The sequence below is a fragment of the Plutella xylostella genome, chromosome 4 (assembly GCF_932276165.1).
Source record: "Plutella xylostella chromosome 4, ilPluXylo3.1, whole genome shotgun sequence".
NCBI classification, from domain to species: domain Eukaryota; kingdom Metazoa; phylum Arthropoda; class Insecta; order Lepidoptera; family Plutellidae; genus Plutella; species Plutella xylostella.
Window position 1 is genome coordinate 6,660,180 of NC_063984.1, and position 12,581 is coordinate 6,672,760.

The 12,581-nt window shown below is 39.7% G+C and overlaps 1 protein-coding gene across 2 annotated transcripts; it reads right to left on the reverse strand.

Annotated features, from left to right (window-relative positions):
- Positions 1–868: 868 nt before the first annotated feature.
- Positions 869–12,570, reverse strand: LOC105387429. 2 transcript variants are annotated; one of them, XM_048628327.1, is made up of 9 exons: positions 12,048–12,570; positions 11,756–11,853; positions 11,597–11,671; positions 11,128–11,291; positions 10,223–10,424; positions 9,768–9,943; positions 9,129–9,309; positions 1,672–1,887; positions 869–1,179 (listed from the first exon to the last, which is right to left on the reverse strand). In XM_048628327.1, exons 1-9 carry the CDS (start codon positions 12,091–12,093, stop codon positions 937–939), a joined length of 1,401 nt encoding a protein of 466 aa, XP_048484284.1. In that variant the 5' UTR covers positions 12,094–12,570; the 3' UTR covers positions 869–936. The 2 variants fall into 2 exon arrangements, with proteins under 2 accessions (XP_048484284.1, XP_048484281.1); XM_048628324.1 differs by having other exon boundaries at positions 11,756–11,901.
- Between the last annotated feature and the right edge of the window lie 11 nt (positions 12,571–12,581).

Sequence of the window (12,581 nt, forward strand, 5' to 3'; positions counted from 1 at the left end):
TGTGTATGTATTCTCTCCATTTTTTTTTTACTGTTATACCTATGTATATTGTATACAATAAAGTGTTTAAATAAATAAATAAATAAAATAGTATGAAAGTAACTACCAGTCATCGGTAGATATAGTTATTGAAACTGTCAGTAAAGCTAGCTGGTTTAAACCCGAGTTTAGACTACTGATTTATATAAAATCTCTGGACCGTTCTAAACCAGATATAAAATATAAGTCTATGTTTTATAATAAGGGGTGTTGTGTCTGGGCATGAAGATCTGTTTTCGGTAAATCTCAGAAAATTTGTTGAGTTTTAGATTCAAGGTTTTGTCCACCAAAGACAGAGCTTAGATAATATTTGCTAGTTAAGGAAAGTATTTGATAGTAGTTATATTGTTTTTTTATAAATATTATTACAGGCTGAAATTGTCAAAACGCCAATGATGACAGTAGTAAGAACGCACGCTGAGTGAGCCTGTTTTATCTTATGTGAAACACTATGTTGTGAAGAATTTACAGATTACTAAAATATGCCCCAATTATAACTATAGTAACATGTGCTGATCCTTTAAATGTTATACCTTGTTTCACGGGGAAAGACATCTGAAACAAACAATAACTACCCTTATTCAAATGTAATAAGGGTCCTGTCAGATGTCTTTCCTCGTGAAAAAAGGTATAGGACACCTACGTAGCACAGTTAAGTGTCAAATATAAACTTTATAGACTGTACGTTTTGTTACCGTCTTCTAAACTGAAGATTCGATGTTATTTGTTAAAGATTACATGTTAGACTTTTAGACGTGCCGTGCCAAATAAACGAGTACTAAACAAACCAAAAACCTCTTTTCAATCCCGAAAAAAATCACCATTTTATTTAACATTATAATTATGTACTATTTACAATTAATTACTTAAAATCAATAATCAACATTTCATACAGTATCACTGTAAATAATGGCACATGCCAAGCGAGAACAAAACGATTGTTCCTAACGTGAGTACTAGATATAGATACCGGCTGACGATGGGGTAATGGAACAGCTTGGCCTGTAGCTTGAGGGTGGAGGCGAACATCAGCACGGTGGTGATGTCTTCTTGAGCCGTGTCCTGGTGCAGGAAGGGGCGCACGCTCAGCTCGTGGCCCACTGACTGGGTGAGACGGCCCTCGTGGGAGAGGCGCGCTGCCTGGAATTGTTAAGGGGATTGTTTTAGAGAAATGTGTGTGACAAAATTTAGTATGCTCTCGAGGATGACCGTGAATTAGGCGTTTGGTTACCTACTTTAGAGTAGGAGGTAAAAAACGTTTTTCGTCATAAATAAAATAACTCTGTTCACCAACATTTGAACAGCGCCGACATATTCTCAAGCTGAAAAACTCCAGTTATCCCGTATGTTGTTAGGGCATTTGCACCATTAAACTTTAATTATTACAAACGTAAAAGCATCAATTATGCTTTGATCACCGATGCTTTGACAGACGATTTGACGTTTGTAATAGTTAAAGTTAAATGGTGCAATCCACCCTTAAATATCAGGGAGAAACTTTATTGTGGTAAGGCGAACGTTGTGTAATAAACATGTGTGCTTTATTTTATACACATAGTATAGACTAGAGAATGTACGTGCGCCCTACTAGGCAAGATAAACAATGTAGTGTGCATAGTACATCACAAGTACCTGTATAAACGGCACAGCAGACGCGGACAGCCACAGCAGCACATTCAGCACGCTGATGCCCCGGATCGGCTCCGTCTCCGTGTCGACCCGGTCCAGGTCCAGCAGCCACAGCGCGCCCGACACGGCCCACGACACGTTCACGATCGTGAACAGACACACCGCTGGGGCCAGGTCGTCGTTCAGGTATTTCAGCAGCTTGCGGAATTCGGCTATCTCCTGTAAAGATTAGAAGTAATGCTTATGAATCTTATGATATTAGTGACATGAGAAAGGCTGAGAAAGTATGCCAGTCCCCATTGAGTCTGGAATGAGTTTCGGTTCGTTAAAGCTGATTTGCCGGGGAATCAGTTGGCGGAAGAGCAAATAATTAAATAAATACCTACCTGTCATGATTCGAGTTCACTACGTCTTTTTACACTTAGCAACACTGCTCAGTCCCGCCGTCTATGGCTAAATGTAAGAGTGAGCAGTGATGCCAAACCAGTATAAAAGCAAGTGAGAGCCATTAGCTCGGTTCAGTCGCTCTCCGTCAGTCGACGAGAATGGTCGATGTTACATTAGCATAGATTATTTATACCTACTTGTGGATTGTTATTGTGATCTTAAGTGATTTGTAAAGTGAATCTGTGAAGAGGAATAAAGTGATTTGTGCTGTACTTGGAGTTTTCTTATTACTTCAGAAGCGGGATAAAATCCAAGGTATGTACGCTCACATGGTTTATTTTTTCTTTATGTCGAATTGAAATGAGTTGAAGCTACAAGAATTGGACTGGCAGTTAATTATTTTTTTGAATAAATTCATACTCATTGAATATAAAGCATGACAAACATAATTACATAACATTACACTGTACGTGGTCGAGGCTACTCTTCGATCGTACTGACTCGTTAAATTAAAAGTACTTAAAAGCTGCAAATAAATTACTGCCTAGCTCTTGTTTTTGTAGTTTTTGCTCCAATTACATTTATATGATGATGCTTACATGCTGAAATTTCACTGAGATAAAGATAATATACAAATAAAAATGAAGAAACAAAATATTTTACCTAAATTGTACCCGGTTACAAAGGTGACATGAATAATTATTAGACAGACAATTTGAGTAGGTACATAGAACTTAGATTAGATCTCTGTTGATCTCAATTATTAGATTTTTCAAAACTGATGAGAGTTAGTGGACTAGGTATGTCTACTGGATTATTAGTTGAGTGAACTATGTATGTTCATTGGATTTTTTGGTCAGATAGGACTAGGTATGTCCGTTAGTGAGTATGAGTGGACTAGGTATGTCTACTGGATTATTACTTGAGTGAACTATGTATGTTCACTGGATTATTTGGTTAGAAAGGACTAGGTATGTCCTTATGAAGTATGAGTGGACTAGGTATGTCCACTGGACTATTACTTGAGTGGACTATGTATGTTCACTGGATTATTTGGTTAGAAAGGACTAGGTATGTCCTTATGAAGTATGAGTGGACTAGGTATGTCCACTGGACTATTACTTGAGTGGACTATGTATGTTCACTGGATTATTTGGTTAGAAAGGACTAGGTATGTCCTTATGAAGTATGAGTGGACTAGGTATGTCCACTGGACTATTACTTGAGTGGACTATGTATGTTCACTGGATTATTTGGTTAGAAAGGACTAGGTATGTCCTTATGAAGTATGAGTGGACTAGCCATGTCCACTGGATTACTACTTGAATGAATTATGTATGTTTACTAGTAGTTGACTAGGTATGTCTATTTTCGTTAACGGAAACAGTTTATTTTTTTATTATTAAGTATGATTAATTAAGACATATACCAAATTATGCATAGAGGAAAACTAGACAAGACTTTTTAACTGAATTAAAGATTGCTTTTATTTCTGGAAAAAATTAAAGTTTAAGGTGCTCATGTACATAGTTGGAAATAAAATAAAACAAGATCGGATGTGAACAGTATACTTTATTGTATAGGAATTAATGTTATTATGAATGGATAGCTAGTCAGAGGAAATTAATTGTTACAGCTATGCCTCTCGAGAAGGATGACGGCGCTACACCGCCCTCGACGCCACCTATGAAAAGAAAAAGGAAGAGGAGGAGGAGAAGAAGCCCCTCAACATCTTCATCATCGTCTTCTAGTGAAGAGAGAGCGCCCAGGAAAGTGCGTAAATATTCGAGCAGGCTAACTACAGAGGATGTTCTAAAGCTCTTGGCTGACTTCAAGGGTGAATCAAGTAAGAGTTCATCTTTTAGTAACAACTTGAACAACGTGGTACCAGAGTTTGATCCTTCCAATAGAGCTCAAACCATCGAAGGCTGGCTAAAGAAGGTGAATGAATGCGCCACCATTTATGCATGGGACGAAAAGCAAATTGTACATTTCTCTTTACAAAAATTAACCGGATTGGCCAAGAGATGGTTTGAAACTCTACCATCAGTGGTTTATTCATGGAGTGAATGGCAGATCAAACTTCAGAAGGCATTTCCTAGTGAGGAGAACTATGGGCGTCTTCTTGAAGAAATGCTTAGCCGAACTTCACGAAATGATGAAAGCCTTAGGGAGTACTATTATGATAAACTTAGCTTATTAAACAGGTGTGAAATAAGTGGCAAGAAAGCAGTCGATTGTATTGTACATGGTTTAAGTGAAGGTTCAATTAAAAGTGGGGCGCAAACTCTAGATTGTAGGGAACCCGAAGGATTATTAAATTTCCTTTGCTCCCAACGTTCACAGTCACTGAATCAAAATGAAAACAGGAACTATAGTAGAGGTAATCAAAGAACCATCAACCGAAATAGAAACGATGCCAACCAATCGAATAGGAATAATAACGTTAATTGCTTTAACTGTCGTTCAAAAGGACACCCTTATTATAAATGTCCGAAGCCACTAATTAAATGCAAACGTTGCTATAGAATCGGGCATGACAGTGATGACTGTAAGCTTACACCGCTGCAGCGATCACAAGCTCATGAAGATACCACATCTGAGAGAAAGACTTTAAAGATTGACGTGTCCAATAAGGCTAACGACAAATTTTTTAAGGTTATCCCAGTAAATAACAAAACTTTTGAGGCATACATTGATTTTGGTAGCGAGTGTAGTCTCATTCGTCAAACTGATGCAAACGCCTTGCAATTGACCAAGAATTACGATGGATTACCTGTAGTAAGGGGTTTTGGCAATTCATCTATTCATCCTTTGTATAAATCGCATGTAACGATTAAAATTGACGAAGTTGATGCATCTATTGAGATCCTTGTAATTTCTGATGAAATAATGCCAACATCTATTATTGTCGGACAGAACTTTACTGAACTTCCGTTCATTACGGTTTTAAAGAACAGTGATAGGTTAACCTTTTACAAGAGTCCATCTTGCAATCCGTTCACTTCCGAAACTGATGAAGCTCCACTTAAGCTATACATTGCTGAGCCTACTGAAGTCACGGAAACAAGCATCGTAACTGTACAGGCTGGTGATTCCACCTACACTGGTGATGTTTACATTGAGGGATACTGTTCTGTTGTGTCCGGACGAGAGTTCGGTTTATTTCAAGGTGCTTACCACCTTGCAAATGGCAAGGGTAATTTGATAATTACCAACTTGGCGTCCGGTGCTGTGAAATTTGATACAGGCACTTTGATAGCAAGAGCCGTACCTTTCTTAGAAAGAGATTCATGCCAAATGAATAGGATCGTTACCAATGCGGCTGATTTGGAACCTTTGAAGCGAGAGGATGTGAAAATAGGTGAAGGTTTAGAAACAGAGATAGTAGATAGGTTATACTCTCTTTTGCAAGATTATCGGGACTGTTTTGCCACTAATCTAAACGAAATTGGCTGTGTGAAAGATGTGGAGATGCACATCGAACTTTTGGATAATAGACCGGTGGTATATCGGCCATATCGTCTGTCACATTTAGAGCGCGAAAAAGTAAGGGAAACTATTGATGAACTTCTTCGTAATGACATCATCCAAGAATCAAGTTCTAGCTATTCCAGCCCCATTCTAATGGTTAAGAAGAAAACTGGTGAACAGCGACTTTGTGTTGATTTTCGAGCCCTCAACAACAAGACGTGTAAAGACCGTTTTCCTCTCCCAATAATTGACGACCAGATCTCGAACCTCAGTGGTAACACTTACTTTACCACATTAGACCTGGCCTCCGGGTACTATCAGGTCCCTATGGCAAAAGATAGTCAACATCTTACTGGATTCGTAACGCCCGATGGGCATTACGAATTTAAACGCATGCCTTTCGGGCTAGCGAATGCCCCGGCTGTCTTTCAGCGGATGATCAATAAGATTTTGGGCAATAAGAGATTCGAATATGCTCTTGCATACTTAGACGATGTACTGATACCCTCTAAAAATGCTGACGAAATGTTTCAGCGATTGGAGGACGTTTTGAAACTTTTTAGGCAGTTTGGGCTGACCTTAAAGTTATCAAAGTGTCGATTTTTCACTACGAAGGTTGAGTATCTGGGGTATGAAGTATCCTCTGAAGGTATACAGCCTGGTAAGGCAAAGGTTGCGGCTGTAGAGGAATTCCCTACACCCCGTAACATCCACGAGGTTCGTCAATTTCTTGGTTTGACCGGGTATTACCGTAAGTTTATCCAAGGCTATGGGGAAATTGCCCGACCCCTAACGTACCTACTTAAGAAAGATTCTGCCTGGCAATGGTCTCACGAACAAGATAAAGCCTTTGTAGTTTTGAAGGAGAAACTTGTAAGTAGACCAGTTTTAGCACTTTACGATCCCAAGCTCGAAACTGAACTGCACACCGACGCCAGTTCCCTTGGCGTTGGAGGAATTTTGATGCAGTGGCAGAAGGAAACTCGGGTATTAAAGCCGGTCGCTTACTTCAGTAGGCAAACGACAGCCGAAGAGAAACATTTGCACTCCTACGAATTAGAAGCGTTGGCTGTCGTCTGCTCTCTAAAAAAGTTTAGGGTGTATTTACTTGGTTTGCATTTCAAAGTATATACAGATTGCGCTGCCCTTAGAACTACATTAACGAAACGAGACTTGGTTCCGCGGATAGCAAGGTGGTGGCTTCAAATCTCTGAATTTTCTTTTGAAATTGAGTATCGTCCTGGAGTTCAGATGACACACGTTGATGCCTTAAGCCGGAATGCCACGCTAACCGCGGGATCAGATGACAATCCATGCGTTAATATTTATAACATTGAACAGGATAATTGGCTTCTTACATTGCAACTGGCAGATCCCGATATCGCACGGGTGTTTAAAATCCTTAAGCCGGAAGAAGATGAAGAGTGTAAAGATATTAAAAAGAATTATCATGTCAAAAATCGAACCGTGTATAGGAAGGTAGAGGACAGCTTACGGTTAGTTGTTCCGCGAAACGCCAGGTGGCAAATATGCAAAGCAAATCACGATGAGATGGGCCATCCGGGCTATTCTAAAACATTAGAAAGAATTCAAAAAGAATATTGGTTTCCTAAACTTAGGCGATTTGTGAAAAAGTATGTGGACGCGTGCATAGAGTGTGCGTATAACAAAGACAATGCGTCGCGACAAAAGACAGGCCACCTATTTCCCATCGAAAAAATAAGCGTACCGTTTCACACCATCCACATTGATCACTTGGGGCCGTTTGTTAAAAGCAAGACCGGAAATACTCACATACTGACAATTGTGGATGGATTCACAAAATACGTTTTTGTTCGTGCGGTAAAGGATACGAAAACCAAAAGTACAATTAAGGTGCTTCAAAGCATTTTTTATGATTTTGGAATACCAGCTAGGATAATATCAGATCGTGGAACGTCGTTCACGTCAACGGCTTTCAAGGATTTTTGTAGCGAGAATGGTATAAAGCATGTTCTAAATGCAGTTGCTTGTCCCAGAGCCAACGGTCAAGCTGAAAGATATAACCAAATTGTTTTGAACTCGTTAGCTACTCAAAATTGTAACAGCCATGAACGCGACTGGGACAAGCAATTGGGAAAAATCCAATGGGGAATCAACAATACTGTTAGTTCCACCACCCAAAAAACGCCAACAGAGGCTCTATTTGGTGTTCGGATGCGAGACAATCTGTCAAACAAATTAGAAATTGGCACCGAAAACGATAATGACAGCTTACAAACTATTCGAGAAGAAATTAGCTCTAATATAGCAAAAGATCAGGAAAAACAGAAAAGTAGACATAACTCAAAAAGAGCACCGGCCGTCACATACAAGGTCGGTGATTTAGTAAAAATATCGCGAAACAATTACGGCAATGACGGTAAAAGTACCAAACTACTGTCAAAGTTTATTGGCCCCTTCAGGATCTCCGAAGTACTCGGTAATGATCGTTATAGAGTAACTGAAGTGCCTGGTTTCCCAAAAAGGGGCAAAGCTTATGACTCTGTCATTGCTGTAGACAGGATAAGACCTTGGATTCACATAAAAGCATTAGAGATTCACGACAGTGACCACAGTAGTTCCAATAACAGTGAAGATTCAGATTAAATATTAGGTTCGTAATATGTACAAAGTGCTGTCTATAATATCTACTTGCTATCTTATTATGTGTGTATTTCAATTGTTTATAATTTAAAGGAGTATAGATTTTGTAATTATTTATATGATTTGGTACCTAGACTATTTTTATGTAATACCTAATATTGAGTATGTTATAAAATTACATGTGTAGAATATAAATTATGTAAACTACTTCTAAGTATTTTACACCTATGTGTACCTATGTACTTGTATAGCTTATACGTTACATTAAAAAGAAATGTAAATTATATGTATCCCAGAATAACGATAAGTATGCAATTTATCATTGCTATGTATAATAAATTATTTATATCTTTACCGAATGTCATGATTCCAGTTGATGAAATTGTTTAGGAAAGTTTTTGTTTTGTGTTAAACCGATAGGCTGATATGTACATGTAACTTTATGATTAAGACGACTGTCTGACTGTTTATTACGCGTGCCGGGAGGCTACGCGATGTAGGATGGCCGAATGTCATGATTCGAGTTCACTACGTCTTTTTACACTTAGCAACACTGCTCAGTCCCGCCGTCTATGGCTAAATGTAAGAGTGAGCAGTGATGCCAAACCAGTATAAAAGCAAGTGAGAGCCATTAGCTCGGTTCAGTCGCTCTCCGTCAGTCGACGAGAATGGTCGATGTTACATTAGCATAGATTATTTATACCTACTTGTGGATTGTTATTGTGATCTTAAGTGATTTGTAAAGTGAATCTGTGAAGAGGAATAAAGTGATTTGTGCTGTACTTGGAGTTTTCTTATTATACCTATAACTTTCATCAGCACCACAAACTTCTGTATAAAAACCGCACCACATCGCTAAAAGTTGGCGGGGTGTGTAGAGAACCCCCTTGTTTTTTTAACGACATCAAATGCCCTGCTGTAAATTTGAATTTTTTTGAATGCCCTGCTAACCTATTACATAGCTTGTGACTCACCCTCATCCAATTGAGCGGCGTGATGGTCCTATTCAGCAACCGCTCCTTGAGGAACATGAGGTGCGCCTGCAGCAGCCGCGCCTGCAGGCAGTAGCTGGTGGTGACGGTGGCCTGCACCATGTCGTGGATCAGCGTGCACGCGATGAGGAGGATCTTGAGCACCAGCTTCCATTCGTCGGAACTAGCAATAGGTACAGCCGGTTGATATTAGTAGTAAGGTAATAGATACTCTCAGAAGTCTCAGATTGATTAGTTTCACCTACGCTGAAACCAACCGAATACTGATAGTAGGTAAGTTGTTGAAAGTAATTGGTAAATTGATGAGGTTCTACGAGTGCTTTATTTTCATAAAAATGTGAATGAAGTTATAAGAGCCATAAGGTATTTTAATTATTTATTAATCTGTTAACTTTAAATACCTAGCTACTCGAAATAGCACCTACAATTTCATTTTAATAATAGTTCATTATCATCATCATCAGCCCATAGCAGTCCACTATTGGACGTAGGCCTCTCCCAAAACACGCCACTGGATGCGATCTATAGCTATTATAGTTACAGAGAAAATGTGACGTTTCATTCAACGAATTATAAACCATAAGACCTTCAATTCTCATGAACTATGAATACGATACGCACCAACCCTCCATCCACCGGAATATGATCATGCCTTCAGCCATCATGAGGTTGACGGAGCACAGCGACAGGCCCATCCACAGCGCGCTCAGCACGATGAAGCACCACAGCACGCGCAGCAGCCGCTTGGGGTTGGCCGAGGGCGAGCCCTGCGGCGCGTAGGACGATAAGAGGAATACCTGTAGATGTAAGGATTTATGTTGGTCTAGGTACATTTAGGCTGAAATTTTATTAGACAGTGAACTTCCCAAAGACAGGTTAATGAGTTGAACATGTGTTATTACAGGATCAATTTATCTAAGTTCCTTTGGGAAAATTTCACTATGCATAAAACACTATTAAACCTGAAGGGCTAGAACGGGCGCATTTAAGACGTGACAAAAGTTTTACAAAAGGCTAGAGCAAGGTACATAGGAGTGCAAAGATATGAAGCCCTTTTTAAAGAACGTGTCACTTACCCTCTCCATCAGATTCTGCAGCTGTTCATTATCGGATATCCGGAACAGATACAGCGAGTATACAAAGCCCACAAAGTGCAAGACACTCGGGCCCACGTACGTGAACGTCACGTTGCCGTAGCACACCTGCTTGTACGACTCGTACTCCAGCGATGACGTCAGTGCTAGTGGGACCAGCTTGTAGCAGAACCCTCGGTCACGTCTGGAAGGAGAGGAAGAATGATTATTGCTTTGAGAGTTTAAGCTTAAAAGTACTTACAGGTTACAGTGAAGCTGTGTTTTTAATTTATGTAGGTAAATAGGTAAAATAAGTAGATACCTAACTATATGAGGTTGAGATGGTTCATCATCATCATCATCATCATCAGCCAATAATCATCCACTGCTGGACATAGGCCTCTCCCAAGGAGCGCCACAACACTCGGTCCTCGGCCTTCCTCATCCAACCACTACCCGCCACCCGCCTAAGGTCGTCAGTCCAGCGGGCAGGAGGGCGTCCCACGCTGCGTTTGGCATGGTTTGCGTTTGAGATGGTTGAGGCATTTAAACTCTGGTGTAGGTAGGTATTAGCCAAGTTAAAACCTTGTAAAGTTATCAAACTGAGAATAAACTGACTAGTGTTTCGTTCCGAGGTGCGAATCATTAAAAAAAACACATGCATATAAATAACTAGCTGTTCCCGCGAGCTTCGCTTCACCTTAAAAAGTTTTCCCGTGGGAATCCCGGGATAAAAAGTAGCCTATGTTCTTTCTCAGTGTCTATACCATATGTACCTACCTATACAAAATTTCATTCAAATCCGTTCAGTAGTTTTGGCTTGAAAGAGTAACAGACAGACACAATTACTTTCGCATTTATAATATTAGTAAGGATTAGTTAGGATAGTAGGTGTACAAGTAACTTACCTAAAACATGCCATATACTGCAGAATATATCCTAGGACCATGAAGACGGCGACCTGCGCCGAGTGCAGGTGCGAGAAGTAGACGGCGCAGCGCGACGAGTGCGCCGCCTCCACCACCGGCCGCAGCCCCATGATCGTCAGCAGCTTCAGATACGGAATTAGAATCTGGAATAACCAGTAGCATTGCCTTATATGAGGGCCTTTCTGCCATAGATGTGCGATGGTCTGAATGATATTATCGTTCCCACCAGTGCTATGCTATGTAACTAGACCAATGAATATGATTGGTGGATATCTACGTAGCATACTAGCATAGCATATCTCTGGTGGAAAAGCGCCCTAATGGTTTTATAAGCGCACGGATGTAAACAGTGATGATTTGGATTTCAGTTATTTGTAGTTTTAGGTAGGTATTTCTAGAACGAACAAATTTACATAACATCCAAAACAAAAGTCTGTAAAACACTCACCTTAGATTTACAGTAGTGTAATATAGCCGACGTGCTCATATAATCCGTGTCTGGAGATTCCGTAATCTCTCCAATCTTGAACAGAATGCACACAAAATATTAATCTTCACATGACACAAACACTTCACTATCATGTATCCGCATGGTGCATGTACTCACGTCCACGCTGTTGGCGTCGAGGCTGGTGGCGGATCTCTCCATCGTGGGCTCGGGCAGCTTGTTATTGCCGCGGACATGGCTGTCCAGCAGATCACTCGCTACGTAATCAGTTGAAAAGTGCACATTATCCATTTCATTCGCCGTATCTAAATAATAATTACCATTCTGCTCATCGAAAGAAGCAATAAAATACTAATGGACAGATTGATACTGGTCATTGAAACTTCACTCTCTCAATTCTAACTAACAATTATGCTCAAGTTGAGGGTAATATTCATTGATTATTTCTTACCGCTGTCTGAGAGTCCATTGTCGTTATTCTGTATTGGCGAATACATCGCCGCACGATGCCCGCGTGCGGGTAGGCGGAAATTAATCACAGCTAATAAATTATTCTTTAAAAAATAATAGGTGTTTTGGAGAAACGTTTGTTACCTATACTGCACTTTTGTTTACACAGTGGACCTACTGCATCCAACATAGAGATAGCGCATACAGTTTTATTCATTCTGCTGAATTATTATTACGTCTGGACAGATAACATGGCATCCATCTCCTTAATTACTTTGTTTCAAGATATAAAGCAGATGCCGTGGTTTTGCTTAATCTGATAGCCAATTAGCTACATTAATTTTCTAGCTATTTAATGTATTCTTTAGAACACATAATAAATTATGAAAAAAATATAGAACACATCCATTACAGCGGCGAGAGCAATGAATCAATAAACTGTGATAACCCGGGACAAAGATAAAAAGCCGAGAAAGAATATTATGTTGTTTTTGTTTATATGAGTATTGTATGCCTGGTAATATTTCTATAAATT

Bases quoted from the DNA above. Each gene is read 5' to 3' on its own strand.
- LOC105387429 (XM_048628324.1), bottom strand. From the start codon at position 12,093: ATGTATTCGCCAATACAGAATAACGACAATGGACTCTCAGACAGCG. The intron at 11,672-11,755 runs GTGAGTACATGC...ATTCTGTTCAAG, and splicing joins TCGACGCCAACAGCGTGGAC to ATTGGAGAGATTACGGAATC. The intron at 10,425-11,127 runs GTAAGTTACTTG...CTCTCCTTCCAG, and splicing joins CAGTATATGGCATGTTTTAG to ACGTGACCGAGGGTTCTGCT.